Source organism: Aureococcus anophagefferens, assembly GCF_000186865.1.
Source record: "Aureococcus anophagefferens unplaced genomic scaffold AURANscaffold_16, whole genome shotgun sequence".
NCBI classification, from domain to species: Eukaryota; class Pelagophyceae; order Pelagomonadales; family Pelagomonadaceae; genus Aureococcus; species Aureococcus anophagefferens.
In genome coordinates this window covers 503,482-523,100 of record NW_008705576.1, presented here as the reverse complement: position 1 = coordinate 523,100, position 19,619 = coordinate 503,482, and the positions used below count along the sequence as shown (strand labels likewise).

General features: G+C 71.9%; 3 protein-coding genes across 3 annotated transcripts; all 3 read left to right on the top strand.

The window, feature by feature from the left end:
* Window positions 1-3,474: 3,474 nt before the first annotated feature.
* On the top strand, window positions 3,475-12,871 carry AURANDRAFT_65688 (hypothetical protein; the record flags this gene model as incomplete). The annotated part of the gene is made up of 9 exons (XM_009040738.1): window positions 3,475-3,786; window positions 3,837-3,942; window positions 4,106-4,292; window positions 4,317-4,611; window positions 4,788-6,739; window positions 9,844-11,557; window positions 12,176-12,454; window positions 12,530-12,666; window positions 12,733-12,871. The coding sequence occupies 9 exons, from the start codon at window positions 3,475-3,477 to the stop codon at window positions 12,869-12,871; spliced, it is 5,121 nt and encodes a 1,706-aa protein (XP_009038986.1).
* A 1,338-nt stretch (window positions 12,872-14,209) lies between these two features.
* AURANDRAFT_29454 (hypothetical protein) lies at window positions 14,210-14,839 on the top strand (the record flags this gene model as incomplete). The annotated part of the gene is made up of 1 exon (XM_009040739.1): window positions 14,210-14,839. One exon carries the CDS (start codon window positions 14,210-14,212, stop codon window positions 14,837-14,839), a length of 630 nt encoding a protein of 209 aa, XP_009038987.1.
* Window positions 14,840-17,400: 2,561 nt separating this feature from the next.
* AURANDRAFT_29277 (hypothetical protein) lies at window positions 17,401-18,198 on the top strand (the record flags this gene model as incomplete). The annotated part of the gene is made up of 1 exon (XM_009040740.1): window positions 17,401-18,198. One exon carries the CDS (start codon window positions 17,401-17,403, stop codon window positions 18,196-18,198), a length of 798 nt encoding a protein of 265 aa, XP_009038988.1.
* Window positions 18,199-19,619: the final 1,421 nt, after the last annotated feature.

The following is a 19,619-nucleotide window of genomic DNA, read 5'->3' as shown; positions in this document are numbered from 1 at the left end:
AGCGGCCGTGGGCGCGGCCGTGGGGGCGGCCGTCGGCGCGGCCGTCGGGGCGGCCGAGGGAGCGGCCGAGGGAGCGGCCGTGGGCGCGGCCGTGGGCGCGGACGTCGGGGCGGCCGTCGGCGCGGGCGTCGGCGACGCGTCGGTGGCGGTCGCGGCCGCGGCGGCCGCGAGCGACGCGGTGACGTTCAGGGACTCCGCGCCGACGGCTTCGGCGAGGTCTTCGGCGACGCGGGTGTCGTTGATGGCCGCCGTGAGCTGGGCCCGGAAGGCGGCCGCGATGGCGTCCGCCTCGGCGGCGACGTCGTCGGCGACGACGACCGTGTGGACCGTCGCGGCAAAGGCGACGGCCGAGTCGTCGACTTGGAGCCGGTGGTTGTCGACCGTCGTCGTCGCGACGACGTCGGTGACGGCCGTGGCGTTGAAGACGACGGCGACGGCGACGGCGACCGCGGCCTTGAAGGCCGCGACCCTCGCCGAGTCGGCGTTGAACGCGGCCGCGTCGAGCCCGAGGAAGGAGATCCACGCCTCCAAACGGACGCGGACGTCGTCGACGACGGTGCCGTTGCAGGTGCCCGCGCCGGCGAAGAGGCCGACGCTCGCGTTGTAGGCGGCGGCGAGCTCGTCGGCGGGGTAGACGACGGCGAGCGCGGCGCCGCCGGCGCACGCGACGCAGCGGTCCGGCGCGTCGTGCGCGCCGGTCTCCGCGCCGGCGTCGCCGAGGCAGGCCGCGCAGGTCGCGTGGCACGTGCCGTTGGCGATGGGCGCCGCCGGCGCGGCGAAGGCGACCGCGCCGCACGTGCCGCCGAGCGCCGCGGTCCCGTTGGCGTGCCAGGCCACGAAGGGCGCGTCGTCGTCGGCGCAGCTGAGGCACGCGTCGGCCGCGCCCGCGGCCGGCGCCGCGACGCCGGGCCACGCGGCGGCGAAGTCGGCGCCGTAGACGCCGCACGTCTCGCAGGTCGCGTGGCACGCGCAGCCGCCCTCGTCGGCGGTGACGTTCGCGGCGACGTCGCCGCCGGGGAGGCGCGCGAAGCAGGCCGCGGAGGGGCCCGTCGGCTCGGACGTCGGCGTCAGCGTCGGGGAGCGCGTGGGGGAGTAGTCGTGGGCGAGGAACGGCTCGTCCTTGGACGCGGTGACGTCGAGCGACGCGCCGGTCTGGTCGACGGCCTCCTCGATGGCGGCCGCGAACGCGGCGTCGTCGAGCGCGCCGAAGAGCTCCGCCTTGACGCCCGCCGCGACGGCGGCCGCGGCGGCCGTGACGTTGAAGCTCGCGCCCGCGGCGACGACCGCGTCGACGGCGACGTCGAAGGCGACGGCGACGGCGGGCGCGTCGTCGCGGACGACGTCGACGGCGACGACGTCCGCGACCTGCGTGGCGTTGACGACGCTGTCGAGCTGGTCCACGAGCGCGTCCGTGAAGGCCGCGACCGCGTCCGCGTCGCCGTTGAACGCCGCCGCGTCCAGCGCCTCGAAGACGAACGAGAACTGGACGAGCACGAAGACGGTCGCGGTTTTGACGCCGCCGCACGTGCCCGTCGGGAACGCCGTGTCGTTGCGGACGACGGCCAGGGCCCCGCCGCCGGGGCAGGCGAGGCAGCGGTCCGGCTCGTCGTAGGTCGCCGTCGACCCGAGGCACGAGTAGCACGACTCGTGGCACGCGCCGGCCGCGGGGACGGCCGGCGCCGCGAACGCCGTGTAGCCGCAGGTGCCCGTGGCGGCGAAGCCCGTGTCGTCGAAGCCCGTCTCGCGCCAGGGCAGGAGCTCGACGTCGGCGTGGCAGGAGAGGCACGCGTCGAACGCCGCCGCGGCGGGCGCGCCGGCGCCGGCGGGCGCGTAGAAGCCGCACGTCGCGCAGGTCTCGTGACACGCGCACGTGTCGTTGAACGCGAAGGTGTCCGGCGTGATGTAGCAGGACGCCGAGAGGCCCGTCGGCGCCGGCGTCGGCGCCGGCGTCGGCGCCGGCGTCGGCTTCGGCGTCGGCGCCGGGACGCACGAGCCCGTCGCCGGCGTCCCGCGGTCGGGGTCGGCGGCGGCGGTCTCCGCGAACGCGCGGCCCCGCGGGCACGTGACGCACTCGTCGGGGCCCAGCGGGTTGAAGCTGAAGCCGCAGGTCTCGCAGGTGTGGTGGCAGGCGCCGCCGGCGTTCGGCTTGCCCGGCCGGTAGAAGGACGTCCGGCCGCACGTCGAGTAGTTCGCGCCGGTCCCAGGATCGGTCATGACGGCGTGGAGGTCGCCGTGGCGGCACGTGGCGCACTGGTAGACGGCCACCGGCGGGTCGTCGTCCTCGACGGCGCCGCCCCGGCACGTCGCGCAGTCCGCGTGGCAGTCGCAGCCTGGGCAGCAAAAGGGTGATTCAACGTCGCTTCAACGTGAGTGTTCCGCGCGCGCGCGTTCCGGAAAAAGCATCCACGCTTCGAGACCGTTCCGAGAGATGATCGCTCGTCCAAAAATCAGCCGAAACGAGTGGAAAACGGCCGAGATAGGAGCCTTTGAAGTTGGGAATTTCGCTCTCTTGTCCTGCCCTGGTCGCAGCCGGCGCCAGGCCAGCCGTCGCCGTCCGCGTCGAAGCACGTCTTCGAGGGGCCTGTGGGCCGCGGCGTCGGCCGCGGCGTCGGCCGCGGCGTCGGCATGTGGTCGGCGCAGGTCGCGGCGTCGAGGGGCGTGCCGCAGGTGTCGGGGCACGCGTCGCGGCCGCGCGTCCCGTCGAGCCCGACGACCTTGCACGCCTTCTTGAGCGCCTTGTCGTACTTCTTGCCCTTCGCGACCATCTTGTTGGCCTTCTTCGCGAGGTGCCGGCACTTCTTCTTGCCGACGTCGAACTCGGAGGTCTCGCGGTAGCGCCACGCCTTCGAGTCGCCGCAATAGCCGCAGACGCCGCACGCCGGGCACCGGTCCCTGTACTTTGACTTCTCGCACTTCTTGTCCGTCTCCCCGCGCTTGACCTTTTTGCAACTCTTCTTGCCGCGCGCCTCCTTGCAGACCGCCCGGTCCGTCGGGGTGGTGGTTTTTTTACACCGGCCGCACGCGGCGCACGCTTCGGCGTACTCGGCCCGCTCGCAGCGCCGCGCGGCCTTGGCATCGCCGACTTTTCCAGGTTTGACGCCCTTGCAGAACTTGCGCGTGGCGGCCTTACACGGGGCCCCGGCGGCGAGGGCCGCGGCGAGGGGGAGCACGAGGGCGAACAGGGCGCGGCGCATCTTTTCGCCGTTCCTCGCTTCGACGCTTCGTTACGCTCTCTAAAGTCGGGGGGGTTCGTCTGTGACTCCTGTGCCGCTCGGCCGAACGCGTGGGACGGACCCCGGACCCCCGGGGGCGTGTCGACGGCGCGAGGGGCGGTCGGCGTGGCGAGTTTCGACCACCTGCGCACAGAGAAATTTTTGGGCGCCGATTCAACTTGGCCGCCAAAGTTTTGTTGAAGCTCGACACCCAGCAGCCCCGCCGCCTCTCCGTGTCGTCTTCCGCCGTTCCGCCCGCGCCATGGCGCCGGAGAAGGGCAAGTTCCCGTCGGCGGCGGACCGCTACAAGATCGTCAACGCCATCGGCGCCGACGACCTGCGGAAGAAGGAGCTGCAGGAGCGGAAGGAGCGCGAGCGCGACGCGCTGCTCGAGCGGCTCCGCGAGGAGCGCGCGAACCCGACGCCCGTCGAGGAGGCGCCGGCGGAGCGGCCGAAGCAGGTCTACCTCGCCTACAAGCAGAACGGCGGCGACGCCGACGACGGCAGCCGGCTCACGATCAAGCTCACGATCCCGCCGGCGTGGCTCGACAAGCCCTGCGCCAAGCTCGCGCGCGTCCGGCGCCGCGAGGGCCCCCGCGCACCCGCGCGACGCCGTCGTCGCAGGTCAAGGCCTTCGCGAAGAGCTACAACGCGAACCCGAAGCGCGACGCCATCGACCCCATGGCCGCGCACCTCGCGGGCGCCGGCCGGCGCGGGAAACGAGCGCGACGTGCCCAACTTCTCTCTCGGCCGTTTCCCACTCGTTTCGGCTGATTTTGGGACGAGCGACCATCTCTTGGAACGGCCTCGAAGCGTGGATGCTTTTCCCGGAACGCGCGCGCGCGCGGAACGCTCACGTTGAAGCGACGTCGAATCTCTCTTTTCTCGCGCAGGCGCCGACGGCGTCCTCTTCGCGCCGCGGGAGCTGATCCGGGACGTCGTCGGCGTCGACATGGAGACGCTCTTCGTCGTCGACCCGACGAAGCTCGACTCGCGGTCGACGATCAAGGCCGTGAGCCTGCACTACAAGGTCGAGATCGAGCGCGGCCGCGGCGTCCTTTGTTTCCCCCCCCGAGGACCGTCCTCGCGAGGCCGCGCGCGCAGGTCCGGCGTCGTCGTCAAGTCGAGCCCCCTCGCGGCGAACCGCGACGGCTCCAAGCCCTTCACCTTCGGCGTCAAGGGCAAGTGGTGCTGCGTCGAGGTCGAGGTCGTCAAGGACAGGTGGCTGAAGCTGAGTCGGAACGAGGTGCTGAGCTACAAGGGCACGCACACGTACGAGGCCATCGCCGAGGCGCGCGGCGGCGAGGAGTTCGTCGAGTGCTGGATGCCCGCGGCGCACCTCAAGCCCGTCATCGTGAACCCGCTCGTCGACGACAACGCGTCCCTCGTGCCCGTCGCGGTCGTCGACCCGAACGAGAAGAAGCGCCGGGGCCTGCGGCCCTCGGAGCGCCGCGCGCTCCGCGACGCGGGCCTCGACGACAGCCAGATCCAGAAGCCCAAGCCCAAGCTCCGGCGATGATGAGATCTGATGAGTGTGTCTAAGCGTCTTGAGGGCACGTTGACATCAACTACCAGGAGGCGAGGGCTCGTAAATCGCGGTCTGGACAGTGGTCTGGAGCTGGATCCGGCCCAGCGCCCGCGGCCGCAGCAGTTGGATCCGGCCCAGCGCCCGCGGCCGCACGTGGATCCGGTCCAGCGCCGGCCGCCGCAGCGATGAGCCGCATCGGCGGCAAGTCGCCGGCGAGCCTGTCCGGCGCGCTGCGGCGGCAGCAGCCCGCGGCGCCGACCTGGTCGCCGGCGCGCCTCGCGTCCGTGCTGCAGCGCTGGCGGTCGCGCGACGGCGAGGCGAGCCCGCTGCTCCAGTCGCCGCGGTCCCGCGCGCGGTCCTTCGACGCCGTCGCGTCGCCGGACGCGCGCGCGTCGCCCGCGTCGCTGCGAAAACTCGTCGCGGCCGCAAAGCCCGGCGCGGGCGCCGCGGCGCGCGACGGCGCGCGCGCCGCGCGCGAGGGGCGCCTGCGCTTCGGCCTCTACGCGCAGTACTTCGCCGTGGGCGTCGTCTACGGCGGCCTGCCGTCGACGATGTACGGCTTCTTCCTCGGCTACCTCAACGTCGAGGCCTACGTCTACGCGACGGCGTCGACGATCGTCGCGCTGCCCTGGTCCTTCAAGTTTCTGTTCGGCGCCGTCAACGACTGCGTGCCCATCGGCGGCGAGCGGCGGCGGCCCTACATCGTCTTAGGCTGGGTCGTCTGCGCGCTGAGCCTCTGGGCGCTGGCCGCGACGCCGCTGCCCGAGCCCTACTGGTGCGTCGGCGACGGCGCCTACGTCACGGAAATCGCGACGGCGCGGGGCGTCAAGGCCGCCGAGCCCTGCAACCCGGCGGCGGCGGTCGCGGGCGCGCCCTTCGCGTTCTGGATGATGGTCGCGAGCTTCGGCTACTGCGTCTCCGACGTCGCCGCGGACGGCCTCACGGTGACGCTCGCGCGGCGCGAGTCCCCGGAGCGCCGGGGCCACACGCAGACGTCGGTGTACCTCGTGCGGAGCGTGGGCAACATCGCGGCCGTCGCCTTCGTCGGCCTGGCGATGAACGGCTGGATGTACAACGGGTCCTTCGACCGGGGGCTGTCGCTCAACGGCGTCGCCGCGGCGTTCGCGGCCGTCGCGACGGCGATGGTGCCCGTGTCCTTTTGCTACGTCCGCGAGCCGCGGGCGGAGCCGCGCGCGCTGCCCGTGGAGGCGACGCCGAACCTGACGGCGCGCGTCAAGGCGACGGTGACCTTTTCGCAGTACCGCCGGTCCGTCTGGAGCCTGCTGCGGTCCAAGGCCATGTTCTACTGCGTGCTCTACCAGTTCCTGACGCCGCTCGTCGGGTCCATCTTCACGACGGCGGGGCCCGAGGTCAAGCAGGAGTGGGCGGGCGTCAAGGCGCTCCAGAACGCGACGTTCTCGCTCGTGGGGCTCGTGCTGTTCACGTTCGGCCTCCTGCTCGTGAAGCGGCGCCTGCTGCACAAGAGCTGGCGGTGCATGGTGCTCGTGACGTCCGTGTTCCTGAACGTCGTCGACATGCCGTTCTCCTTCTGCACGATCTACGGCGTCGTGCGGAACCAGTACTTCTACCTCGGCGAGGCCGTGCTCACGGAGATCCCCGCGGCAATCAACTTCGTCGTGTCCACGTTCGTCATCGTCGAGATGGCCGACGGCGGCGACGAGGGCATCGTCTACGGGCTCCTGACGACGACGTACAACATCGGCACGCCCTTCGCGCAGGCCATCTCGAACCAGCTCTTCGGCCTCTTCACGCCGTCGCTGTCGCTCCGGGACAACTACGTCGAGGACTCGGCCCGCTTCCGCGACGTCGTCGCGCTGTCGTTCGTCGTGAGCTACGGGTTCACGTTCCTCTCGTGCCTCACGCTGCCGCTGCTGCCGGACCAGAAGGCCGAGGCGCAGGAGCGCAAGGCGACCTGGGAGCGGCGGGACCGCTACGCCTGGTTCTCCGTCATCCTCGTGGCCGTGGGCATCGTCTACTCGTGCGCGCTCAACGTGCTGGCGATCCTCCCGCGGACGAGCTGCCTGGAGATCGCCGGCGGGCCGGGCTGCGCGCCTGCGCTCGCCGCGCGCCACCACCGCGATAACGAGCCTTAGGAGAGCCGGCGCCGCTGCTCCTCGTACCAGCGGTCCTGGTCCAGGTAGGGGTCGTAGCTCCCGGGCTCCTGCGTGACGTCCGCGCGGATCGCCGTGAGGATGGCGTCCTCGGTGCGCGCGGACGCCTCCGCGGCCAGGTCGCCGCCGGCCGACGCGGCCCGGGCGCGGTCGCGGGCCTTGTGGCGGTCCGACTTGCCCGCGATCAACCGCGCGGCGCCGCCGACGTCGCCGTCGCGGAGCGCCGCTTCGATGCGGACCTCGCGCCGTACGATCTCGTCGACGAGCGGCAGCAGCAGCGCGTCCACGGGGCCGTCGGCGTCGTCCGCGAGGGCCCGCGGCCGCGGCAGCGTTTCCCGCCGCCGCTCGAACTCGTCGGACGCCAGGAGGCACCGGAGTTTGTCGTCGACGGACAGCGCCTCGTAGTCGGCGCCCGACCGGACCTCCTCGGGCTTGGCGCCGCCGCGGTCCGAGGCCGACGCGCGCGGCCGGTCGTCGTCCGCGCGGAGCCGGAGCTTCAGCGGCGCGACGGCCGTGCGCCGCTCGAGGCCAAAAGTCGGCGCGACGCCGCACGCGTCGACGACGTCGCGGCCCGCGTGGACGGCGCACTGCGCGGCCAGGGCGAGGCCGAGCGCCTCGTCGGCGTAGCAGTCGACGACGTGAACGCCGCCGCCGCCCCGCTCCACGAGCTTGACGGCGCCCGCGAGCTCGAAGACGTCGTCGAGCGGGCACGCGTCTTCCAAGAGCACCTCCGCGACGTCGCAGTTCAGCATGTCCCCGATGGCCTCGAGGAGGAGCGCGTAGGGGCTCGCGTAGCCCGCGAAGGCGCGGTCCGCCTCAGACTCCTCCGCGGGCCGGAACCCGTAGGCGCCGCGGTACGGCGGCGCGATATCGCCGCCGCCGCCGTCGTCGCCCCGGTCGCGGGGCGCGGCGCCCCAGCGCTCGAGCAGCCCGTCGACGACGTTGCCCGGCGTCAGGGAGCGGCCGGGCCAGTCCTTGCCCTTGACGCGGTCGAAGAGATCCTTCTTCGCGAAGGCCGTCGGCGCCAGCTCGTACGGGAGGTTGTCGAAGACGCCGCCGTCGCGGTTCACGAGGCCCTGCGCGACGCTGAGCGTGGCGACCTTGCCCACGGCCTCGCCGCGGCAGGCGCGCTCCATGGCGAGCGCCGCGTCGCGGCCCACGGCCACGGCCAGCGCGCGGTCGCCGCCGCCGCGGTACGCGAGGAAGAGCGCGGGGGCGCCGCCGAACTCGCCCATGCCCAGGGGCCGGCAGCGCGCGCAGTCCCGCGTCGCCGCCGGCGGCCAGAACGGCTGCGGCTGCTGGAGCGCCGCCGTCAGGGCGGCGACGGCGACGAGGCGGAATATGGCGCACATCGATGACGGCCGTGCGAGAGATGTGACGAGGCGGACGACGGCGGACATCGATGACGGCCGTGCGAGCTGCGTCCTCGTCATGCCGAAGGTCTCGATGCAAAGTCTTGGTCAACTTGCCTGCAAGTGCAGGGCACGCACCCGCCTGCAGCTGCTTACGCGTCTCCCGCGCCGCCTCCACCTCAGGCCGCCGAGGCCGGGGCGAAGGCCTTGAAGACGAGCTCCTTGTAGGACGTGTTGGCGACGAGCTCCTTGGGCGTGTGCTTGATCATGTCCGCCGCGTAGGCCGGGTTCTCCAGTTTGCTGAGGTCGAGGCCGTCCCAGTCGAGCTTGCGGAGCATGGACTGGCAGACGTCGGCGAGGAGGAAGGACGCCTGCTCGTCGCCGTTCGCGAGGACGACGAAGCCCGACGGCCCGCTGGCCGCCGCGGGGCCGTCGAAGCAGACGACGTAGATGCCGCGGAAGCCCTCCGTCGCCGCCTGGTGCGCCATGACCTTGTTGGGCCCGCAGTCGAGGACGAAGACGCCGAGCCCCGCGCGCGCGCCGAGGTCGTCGACGGCGCCGCCGTCGACGAGGTGGCTCTCGCCGAGCATGCGCGCCGCCGTGGCCCGCGAGATGGGCGCCGCGTCGTCGTCGACGGCGTAGGCCCGGGCGAGGTGCCAGAGGAAGTGCGCGTAGACGGGCGCCGGGCAGCGGCCGCCCGTCGCGAGCGGCGGGTAGACCAGGCCCCCGTGGGGCTCGACGCGCCCGCCGTCGTCCGCGTAGCCGTCGACCTGGTCGTTGGACGCGGAGTAGAACGTGTAGCCCTGCAACCCGAGCTTCCGCAGGAACGGCTTGATCGCGTAGCGCACGGGCTGCCGCAGGATCAGCTCGAGGATCATCTCGAGCACGAGGTAGCCCAGATCGCCGTACTTGAACTCGATGCCCGGCGGCCGGTCCACGAGCATGGGCTTGGAGTCGCGCGCGGCCCGGAGCAGCTGCATGGGCCCCGGGAGCTCGCCGGGGCGCATGCCGGGCACGGAGTAGGCCCCGAGCGCCGTGTGCTCGCAGAGCTGGCCCAGCGTGACGTCCTCGGCCCAGCCCGCCGCGTCGTCGTTCGAGCCCCCGAGCACGAAGTCGCTGTGGAGCTCCCGGAGCTGCGCGTTCGCCGGCGCGTCGACGTCGAACCCCCGCTCCGCGAAGACCTCGAGCGCAAAGGCCGCGGCGACGGTCTTCGACAGGTCGCCGACCTGCAAGGACAGCTCCGGCGCCATCAGCACGCCGCCGGCCTCGTCGTCGCGGCCCGACGGCGGCCGCGTCGCGTAGCCCGCGCAGGTCGTCGCGCAGAGCGTCGGGCTCGACGGGTCCAGCTCCGAGACGACGACGCCGGCGATGCTCGGGTGCCGCCGCAGCTTCGTCTCGAGGAAGTCCTCGCCGTCGAGGCGGCTGCTCTGCTCCGAGCAGCAGAGGTAGTCCATGGCCGGCGCCGACGGACGGCCGCCAGCCCTTGGAACTTTTGGGGCAGCGTTTCTCCCTTCGGATTATTGCACATGCAAGCATGGCTTGTTGCCGCCGCCCGGGGCCTGCAAGAAGCCACGATGATAAAAATATTCGGACGCAGCCCCGCGCGATGACGCCATGAGGCGCCTGCTGGGCCTCGCCGTCGCGCGGGTCGCGGCCGAGTGGTGCGGCGCGGGCGACCAGCTCGGCGACGGCTGGTGCGCGACGACGGACGCGGCGCTGCGCCGGCCCTTCGAGCGGCCCATGCCCCGGGGCTCGCCCAACTGGACGGCGGCCGAGCGCGACGCCGTGCGCGCGTGGCTCGACGGCCCGGACGACCGCGTCGGCGACCTGGACCTGCCGCGCGTCTTCGTCTACCCGTTCCCGCCCGCGTTCGCGGACATGCGCGCCGTGCTCTCGGCGGTCCCGGGCGTCAAGAAGCTGCCCCCGAACGCGTCCTACTTCGACTTCGCCGGCGGCCTCATGGGCGAGAACCGCCGGAACGAGACGTGGTCCGCGCGCGATAGCCACGGCTCCGCGCGCAATATCCACGGCTCCGAGTGGCGGCCGTCGGCCGCGGGCGTCGGCCGCTACAAGGCGGCGACGGCCGGCGCGCCCTGCGACGAATCCATCCCCGGGTCCTGCGTCCACGCGGGCTTCTCGCAGCACGCGCTGGGGTTGACGATCCACCGGTCGCTCTTCGAAAACTATCCAAACCGCGTCGACGACCCGAAGGAAGCGGACCTCTTCTTCATCCCGGACCACTTCATCGACACGACGCTCCAGCGCCAGAAGCTCACGCGGGAGCAGTGGTGCCGCGCCGTCGGCCCGATCTGGCGCGACCACCTGCGGACGTTCCACGACGGCGCGACGTCGTACCTCCGGCGCAACGGGCGCCGCGACCACTTCTTCGTCGTGGGCCGCGCCTGGCACCTCGCCGGCGACCGCAAGAAGAAGGACCAGCTGCGCCAGCTCGAGCAGTACGGCGCGCTCGAGGACTGCGCCTACCGGTGGAGCGGGTTCCGCGGCGCGCAGCGCCTCGTGCTCGAGTCGCAGTACGACTTCAACCGCCTCTGCGCGAGCGTCCACCCGCTGCCCTACCAGAGCTTCCTCCCCTACGCCTCTTCGAAGACCTGGGGCGACGCCTGGTTCGGGGCCGGCGACCGGCGCTGGCTCGCGTCGGGCTTCTTCTCGGTCTGGGACAAGGACGCGCTCACGGACCCGTCGGGCGCGCGCGAGGCGTTCCACGACGCCTGCGACGCCTGGGACGCCTGCCGCCTGTCCCTGCCCGCGGCGGGCTACTACGAGGCGGCCTACCGCAACTCGACCTTCGCGCTCCAGCCCTGCGGCCACAGCGCGGTCCGCAAGGGCATCGTCGACAGCCTCTTGGCCGGCGCGATCCCCGTGCTGTCGTCGTCGGAGCCCCGGAGCCACAGCTACGTCAGCGCCAAGGACCAGCGCGACGTCTGGCCCTGGAACTGGCCTTCTCAGGGCGCGACGTCGATCATTTTGGACGTCCGGGAGCTGCCGCGCCTCGCGGAGATTCTGTCGCGCGTCGACTCCGAGCAGGTCGCCCTCATGCGGCGGGCCATATCGCGCGTCGCCGCGGGGCTCGCGTGGCCGCTCTTCCCCGACGCGGCCGTCGGCGACCCCGACCGGCGGCCGAACGCGCTCGACCTCGCCATGCACCACCTCCACGTCGCCGTCCGCGCGTCGGCAACGGACGACGCGAAGGGCCGCTGCCGTGAGTACGCGGAGGCCGCGCTCGAGGGGGAGGGGGACGGCTTCGCGCTCTACGAGAAGCAGCAGGCCCTCGTCGACGCGTTCGCCGAGTCCCTCGCGGCGACGAAGAGCGCGGTCCGCTGGATCGACTGGTGGCGGCGGACGTAACGCGCGAAGCGCGCGGTCCGCCGGATCGACGGGCGGCGGCGGACGTGGCGCGGTGGCGCCCGTCGGCGGCGAACACCACGAACCTAACGTCGAAGCGACACACGTTACACGTTGGCGTCGTCGCCCTTCGGCGGCGCGCCTCGCTTGAGCTCGAGCGTGATGAGGTCGCCCGGGCTGGAGACGTGGTGCCGCGTGTCGAAGGACGTCGCCCGCGCGCGGCGCGGCATGCCCGGGGAGAGGCCGCGGGCGTCGGAGGCGCGGAGCACGGCGGGCGTCGGCGGGTCGCTGTCCGCGCGCGGGCGGCGCACGTAGATCGTCGACCCCGCGGCGGCCTGCGGCGGCATGACGCCGTCCTCGTCCGGGTTCGCCGCGGAGTAGACGACGAAGCCGACGACGACGACGAGGAGGCCGACGAGGTCCGACCGCCCGTAGGGCATGGCGTCGCGGCCCACGAGCCGCTTCGACGAGAACATGAGCGACGTCGCCGGCAGCGCGAGCGCCGTCGCCATGACCAACGTCGCCGCGGACGAGTGCTGGCAGATGAGCAGCTGCAAAATGTTGTAGCCAAAGTTGACCAATACGTAGGCCATCATGGCCACGAAGCCCTCGTCGCAGAGGTCGTGGGACGGCGGCTTCGGCGCGAAGAGCCGGTCCGCGTACGCGTCGTATTTGTCGTCGTCGCCGAACAGGGCCTCGCGGATGGGCGACGAGTCGCGCGCCCAGACGCCCGTGGGCGCGAAGCAGGCGAAGCCCCGGCCGAGCTGCGGGAGCACGTCGCCCAGGGGCGTGCCGCCGAAGGCGGGCAGGGGCAGCAACGGCACCATGAGGAACCCGAGGAAGACCTGCAGGCCCGAGATCACCGTCGTGAGGTAGAAGACGTCCGCCGCGCGCGCCTTGACGCTCAGGTTGAAGACGCCCTCCTTGTAGACGTTGCTGTAGGCGCTCGGCAGGATGCCCACCGTGAAGACGAGCGCGCCCGCCCACGTCGTCGACGCGTCGCCCTTGCCGCCCGCGGACGACACGGCCCAGCACGCGCCCGCGAGGATGATCGCCGCGCCGGAGATCTGGCGCGGCGAGTAGGTGCTCCCGAGGCAGCCCGCGGACATGACTAAAGTCATGGGGATGAGCGTCTGGTTGATGAGGTTCTGGACGGCGCCGGCGGTGTTCGCGCCGCCGATCGTCGAGCAGACGCTGGACACGCTGTCGAGCATGGCCATGATGACGATCTGGTGCCAGCCGAAGCAGGCGCGCTGCGTCTTGAGGAAGGTCGGCTCGCGGTAGGCCTTGCTGGCGACGACGAAGAGCGCCATCGCCGTGTAGAGGAGCACGTTCCACTGGCTCGCGAAGAACTCCGCGTCGGCGTAGACGTCCGTCATGCGCTTGAAGGTCAGCGCGTTGGCCGCCGACGTGGCGACGTAGAGCAGGATCACGAGCACGGGCGTGAGCCGCGACGTCTGGAGGCGCTTGCTGCGCCGCGGGGCTGGTTGCTGGGGCGGCCGGGACCCGGACCGCTCGCGGTCCGCCGCGGCGCGCTCCCGGGCGATGCGCTCGAGGAGCTGGGTTTTTTCGTTGCCGGAGCTCTTGGATTCCATGGTGGCGGTGGTCATGGTGTTATTTGCTGGTTGCTACGGCCTATCGGAGAGTCGCAGCCATGCCGATTCGGCGAGTCAAGTTTTACAAATTTACCTCAACCACTACCTCTCCGTTCAAGAAAAATAAAATGTTTGGGGAATACGGACATTGTAGGAGCCCTAGACGCGCCGAGGAGGTACCGAACGACACCCCCAGTCTTCCGCCGCGCGTCGTTGGTCCGAATCTCCTCGTCGTACCGCTTCACGCGCGACGCCGCGCCGCTGTCGCGCATGTCAAACGCTCGCGCCGTCTGAGCCGCCGCACCGCGCGTGTCCGCGCCGCCACGACGTTGAAACTCCCGCGAGACTCGAGCTTTGAAGGGCGTGTCGACGTCCGAAGACCCTGAGAGGCGGCCCATTGCGCTGCAGAAGCTGCCGAAGCTCAGCTCTATCGCGTCGATGTACCGGGCTTCGGCGGTCGCGGGGGCAAAACGTTGTTTTTTTGGCCAGGGTAGCTTATGGACGGCGCTCCTGGGCGCAGGGGAGCCGTTCTCAGCCGTATCGAAGTCGATTCGCGAAAAAATTAGACGGTCAGATTCCTTGGCTCACGCTTCGTGCGGCTGGATGGCCCGCACTTGGAGAACATGCACCATATTGATTATTTTTCTCGCCCTTCGGGGCTTCGCCACTTGTGGCGCCGGGGAGGCTGATCCTCCCCCCGTGGGCCTTCGGCCCCTGCTGGGGGGCAGCTGCCCCACCTACTTCAACTTCTTCCGTCCGAGGCCTACAGGCCGTGTGTGCTCTTGGGCATGCGGCTCCTCCGACGCTAAATCACCAATAATAATAATAATATTGAGGCGCAATTTCAATTCCCAAACATTTTATTTTTCTTGAACGGAGAGGTAGAAACCACTGGCTCAATCAAGGCATGGACGCCCTTGCGCGTCTCTGAGACCACAGTCGACCGTCTCCGAGGCTTCGCGGCAACGATTACATGCTCCTGAAGCCATTGGTGGCGGCCTGGTACTCCTGGCGGCGGTCGCGGAGCATGATCGTGTCTCCCTCGGCGGAGCGCAACAAGCAGCCCATCGCGGAGGTGCTCGCGCGCTACGAGCCGTTCGCGAGCGGCGCCGAGGCGCGCTGCCTCGAGATCGCGAGCGGCTCCGGGCAGCACGTCGCGCACTTCGCCCGAACGTTCCCGCGCGTGTCGTTCCAGCCCACCGAGTACGCCGGCGGGTCGCCGGGCCCCGAGGCGCCGCCCTACGGCGACCTGGCCGCGGTCTTCGCGTCCATCGAGGCGCACGCCCACGGCCTCGACAACGTCCTCGAACCGCTCGCCCTCGACGCGGCGGCGGACCCCTGGGCCGCGGCCGGCGCCTTCGACGCGGTCGTCTGCTGCAACGTGATGCACATCGCGCCCTGGGCCGTCGCCGAGGGCATCCTGCGCGGCTCCGCCGCCGCGGGCGCGACGCTCTTCGCCTACGGGCCCTTCGCCGTCGGCGGCGCGCACGTCTCCGAGTCCAACGAGGCCTTCGACGCGCGGCTCCGGGCGCAGGACGAGGCCTGGGGCGTCCGCGACACGGCGGACGTCGCCGCGCGCGCCGAGGCCCACGGCTACGCCCTCGCCGACGTCGTGCCCATGCCCGCGAACAACCGGCTTCTGGTCTTCACGCGATAGGTGGCTAATAGGCCCCCGGCGCGGCGTCGCTGAGGGGCGACTCGGACTGGCGCGAGAGCTTCGCGGCGCACCGCTTGACCTCCTCGACGAGGGACTCGAGGCTGCGGCTCGGGTCGGCTTCGAGCGGCGGCGGCGTCTCCGGCGCTGCCCGCGCGTCGCTCCAGCCGCCGCGGCGCGGCGCGGGCGTGTCCGCCGCCGGCGCGGGCGTCGTCGCCGCCGGCGCCCGCGCGTCGCTCCAGTCGCCGCGGCGCGGCGCGGGCGTCGTCGCCGCCGGCGCGGGCGTCGCGTACGTTGGCGCGGGCGCCGCGTCCGCCGGCGCGGGCGTCTCCGCCGCGGGCCGCAGGTCGCGCCAGGCCGGGTCGTCGAGCCACTGGAGCAGCGACAGGCGCGCGATGGCGTCGTCGAGGTCCTTCTGCGCCGATCCGGGCGGCGGCGCCGCGGCCGCGGCCGCGCGGCGCGCGTCGGCCGCCGCCCGCACGGCGACGAGCGCGTCCTCGCGCGCGCGCACGAGGTCCTCGAGCAGGGCGCGCTTCTCCGCGCGCCAGGCCTCGCGCTCGGACGCGAGCGTCTCCTGGGCGCGGTAGAGCTCGAGGCCCGCGTCGTCGAGGCGCTTCTGCGCGAGCGCGAGCGTCCGCTCCATCGCGAAGGCCGTCTCCGCCGCGAGGCCCTCGGCGTACTCCGCGGCGGCCTCCGCGCGGTCGACGCGCGCCTCCGTCGCCGCGAGCATTGCGGGGACGTCGGACCCCTCGTCGTCGCGGGGGTCGTCGTCCCAGGTCACGCTCCGGCCGTTCGACCGGCTCTCGGTGATGATCTCCTCGAGGCCCGACTCGATGGAGTCCGAGCCGTTCGACCGGCTCTCGGTGATGATCTCCTCGAGGCCCGACTCGATGGAGTCCGAGCTGTAGTTGTCGGAGAAGTCGATGTCGTCGCGAGGCGTCATCGCGTGCGATTCTTGGCGCGGGTAGAGTTGCCCCGTCCACGCTCGACAACGGCCAACGATGGACTACGCGTCCACAAGCGACGCCCCTCAAGAGTTGTCTTGCTCGCAACAGCGCCTGCTTTGGCAAAAATTTTGGCGAGCCTGGGTCTTGCCACTGATCATCTACTGATCTGCTCGCCCCGCGCGACTCACTGATCTGCTCACCCCGAGCGACTCACAATATGGACTCCTTCGCCGATGGTGAGACGCCGACGACGCAATTGATGGATCCCTTCCTTCCGGAAAGCGACATCGTCAAACAGCTGAACTCCCTGATCAACAGCACGAAGGTCGGTAAGAACATCGACGACGCGAAGCTGATCCTCGCGGCGCATCCGCCCGCGTCCGCCACGGGCGCGGCGCTCCGCGCGTCGGCGTGGCCGATGGTCACGGCGGCGTGCGCGCACGACGCGGACATGATCGCGCTGCTCCTGGAGCACGGCTTCGACTTCGACTCGCAACACCCGAGCGGCGGCCCGTCGCCGGCGGTGTTCGCCGCGGCCCACGGCGACACGGCCTCGCTGAGGCTCCTGCTCGCGGCCGGATGCCGCGTCGAGAGCGTGTCGCACGGCGAGGGCCTCCTCCTCACGGCCGTCGACGCCGGCAGCGAGGCCTGCGTCGCGGTCCTCCTCGCGCACGGCGTCGACGTCAACGCGACGAGCGCGCAGGGCGCGTTCCCGCTCGCCGTCGCCGTGGACCGGGGCAACGCGTCGCTGATCCGACAGCTATTGGCGGCCGGCGCGGACGTCAACATGCCCATGTCCTTCGACTGCGGCAGGACCTGCGCGCACGCGGCCTGCGCCAGGGGCGACGCCGAGGCGCTCGCGCTGCTGCTCGCCGCCGGCGCCGACGCGGACGCGGCCGACGCCGCGGGCCACACGGCCGCCTTCAGCGCCGCCGCCGAGGGCCACGAGGCGTGCCTCGTCCTGCTCCTGGCCAACGGCGCGGACGCGGACCGCGGCGCGACGGCCTACGGCTTCACGCCCCTGCACGTCGCGTCGGCCAACGGCGAGACGGGCGTCGTCGAGCTCCTCCTGGGCCACGGCGCCGACGCGTCGATCCGCTCGACGCGCGCCTTCTTCGACGCGCCGCCGGGCGCGACGGCGCTCTCGCTCGCGCGCACGGCCCGCGGCCCGAACCACGCGCGCGTCGTCGCGCTCCTCGAAGGCGGCACCGCGGCGGCGGCGGCCTCTTCAGCGCCGGGGGAGCCCTAGGTCCGGACCGCGTCCCCGCCTCCCTCCACCTATGTTGCCGTCAAACTTCCCCTCACACAATCTTGCCGATCCGACCTCCGCGCCATCGGTGACACAGCTCGTCACCGCGCGGTCGTCGCAGCCTGTTGCGCCGGGCTCCGCGGTGACCGTCGCCGCCGCGTCGTCGTCGCCGCCTCTTGCCACCGCGGCGCGGCCGTCGCGCGCCGCCGTTCGCAGCGACGATGGGCGCCGACAGCTCCAAGGCCTACGAGGAGCCGGCCTGCGCCGACCTCTTCGAGCCCGTCGAGGCGGCGCCCGTGGGCTACATCATGACGAAGGTGCGCGGCGTGCCGCAGAACCCGCTCTTCGACGTCAAGATGTTCGAGTCGATGATCGACACCTTCGAGACGCGGGACACGGACGTCTTCATCTGCACGTACGTGAAGGCGGGGACGACGTGGGCGCAGCAGATCGTCACGCTGCTCTGCAACGGCGGCGAGCAGGGCGACAAGTCCTACGGCGAGCAGGTGCCCTGGCTCGAGGCCCTCGCCGCGCCGGAGACCTTGGCCGAGCGCGAGGCGCCGGGCTACACGCTCGAGTCCATCGACGCGATGGCGGACCCGCGCTTCTTCAAGAGCCACGCGACCTTCGGCGACCTGCCGCGGGGCAAGGCGCCGGGCGTCAAGGTCATCGCCATCGCGCGCAACCCCAAGGACACGGTCGTGAGCCTCTTCCACCACGCGTCGTCGAAACCCGAGTTCGGCTACAAGGGCGACTTCACGACGTTCCTCAAGGTCTTCCTGTCCGGCAACGCGGAGAACGGCTCCTGGTTCAAGCACGTCGTCGAGTGGCACGCCGCGTCCAGGGCGGACCCGGACCACGTGCTCTGGCTCACCTACGAGGCCATGATCGACGACCACGCGGGCTCCGTCGCCAAGATCGCGGCGTTCCTCGGCCTCCCCGACGCGGGCGACGTCGTGGCCAAGACCGTCGCGAACTCGACGATGAAGTCCATGCAGGCCAACAAGAAGGCGAACATCGGCATGAACCACCTCCGCAAGGGCGGCGTCGGCGGCTGGCGCGACTACTTCACCGTGACGCAGTCCAACCTCTTCGACGCGGTCTACGCGCAGAAGATGGCCGGCACGGGCCTCGCCTTCAACTTCGGCGAGGGCCTCACCATGTAGGACGCCCGCGACCGCCCCCGCTTCCCCGCCCGAGTTTTACGTCCCTTCTCAAGTTAGTCGTCGTCGTCGTCGTCGGAGAGGGCCGAGTCGCGCTGCGTCTCCTTCGACAGGAGCGCGGACTCGACGATGCCGAGCTGCGCGAGCTTGAACTCGAGCTCGTGCGCCGTCGGCGCCGCGCGCGCGTCGCGGAGGAGCTCCGCGCCGATGAGCCGCGCGGCGAGGGCGCCGCCGCGGTAGCCGAAGATGGCCGGCAGGAGGTGGAACTGCGACCGCGGCATCGCGTGCTCCGCGGGGATCTGCAGCACGTCGACGCCTGCCACGACCGCCGGCGGCAGCTGCTCGAGCGCCTCGAGCGTCGCCTCGCAGAGCGCGTTGTTTTCGTCGTGGAGGTGCACGAGCACCCAGCGGCCCTCGGACGCGTCGACGACCCGATGCCGCCAGTCGTCCTTCGCGATGCGCTCGATGCGGCGCGCGGCCCGCGCGGCGGCCTCGCGGCTCGCGCTGATCTCCGCGACGCGCACGTCGCGGAACTGGGCCAGCGCCGCGTCGTCGAGGTAGGCGTCGTCGTCGGAGGATTCATCGTCCGCCTCCTGGTCGCGCATGAAGTCGGCGCCGGCGTGGAACGCCGCGACCGTGTTCGGGCCCATGCGCTCGCCCATGGTGTCGCGCTGCGCGCTGCGGTGAGCGCGGCGACGGGGCGACGGAGAGCTCAATGGAGAGCTCCTGCCTGAGGTTGACTGCAAAGTGCAGGGCGACGCGCCGTAGGCCTCAATGTCCCCTTTTACGCGTTCAGCGCGGGCTCCCCCGCCGCGAGGGGCCGGTAGTCGTCCTTGGCGCCCGCGGCCTTGGCGCGCTTCGCCAGGAGCGCGACGGGGGCCGCGAGGAGGAGGCAGAGCGACGCGGGCGCATAGGGCGCCGTCGCAGGCAGCGCGTCGATGATCTCGCCGTAGGCCGCGGCGGCGACCAAGGCCGTCAGTCCCTCCACGAGCGCCGCCGCGCCGAGGATCTCGCCGAGGCCCGGCCCGCCCGGCTCGCGCGCGTCGACGATGGCGCCGCGGATCGCCGGCGACGCGGGCACCTCCGTCGCGTAGACGACGCACCCGCCGACGAAGAGCGCCTGTCGCGCGAGCGCCGTCGGCGCGAGGCCCGACAGGGCCGCGATCGCCGTGCCCAGCGCGCCGACGGACGCGAACTTGGCGACGAGCTCGTAGGACCCGCCGGAGACGCCGTTCATGAGCAGGTTCGAGCTCAGGAAGCCGAGCGCGGAGATCGTCGACTGCACGTAGCCCTGCGTCGCGGCGCCCCAGCCGAAGAGCCGCGCCATCTCCAGCGGGAGGAGGAACTCGAAGCCCCGCCTGCGCGGGAACACGTCCCGCGAAACTCGCGCGCGCGGACGCCGGGCGCGCGCATGCCTGTCCAGT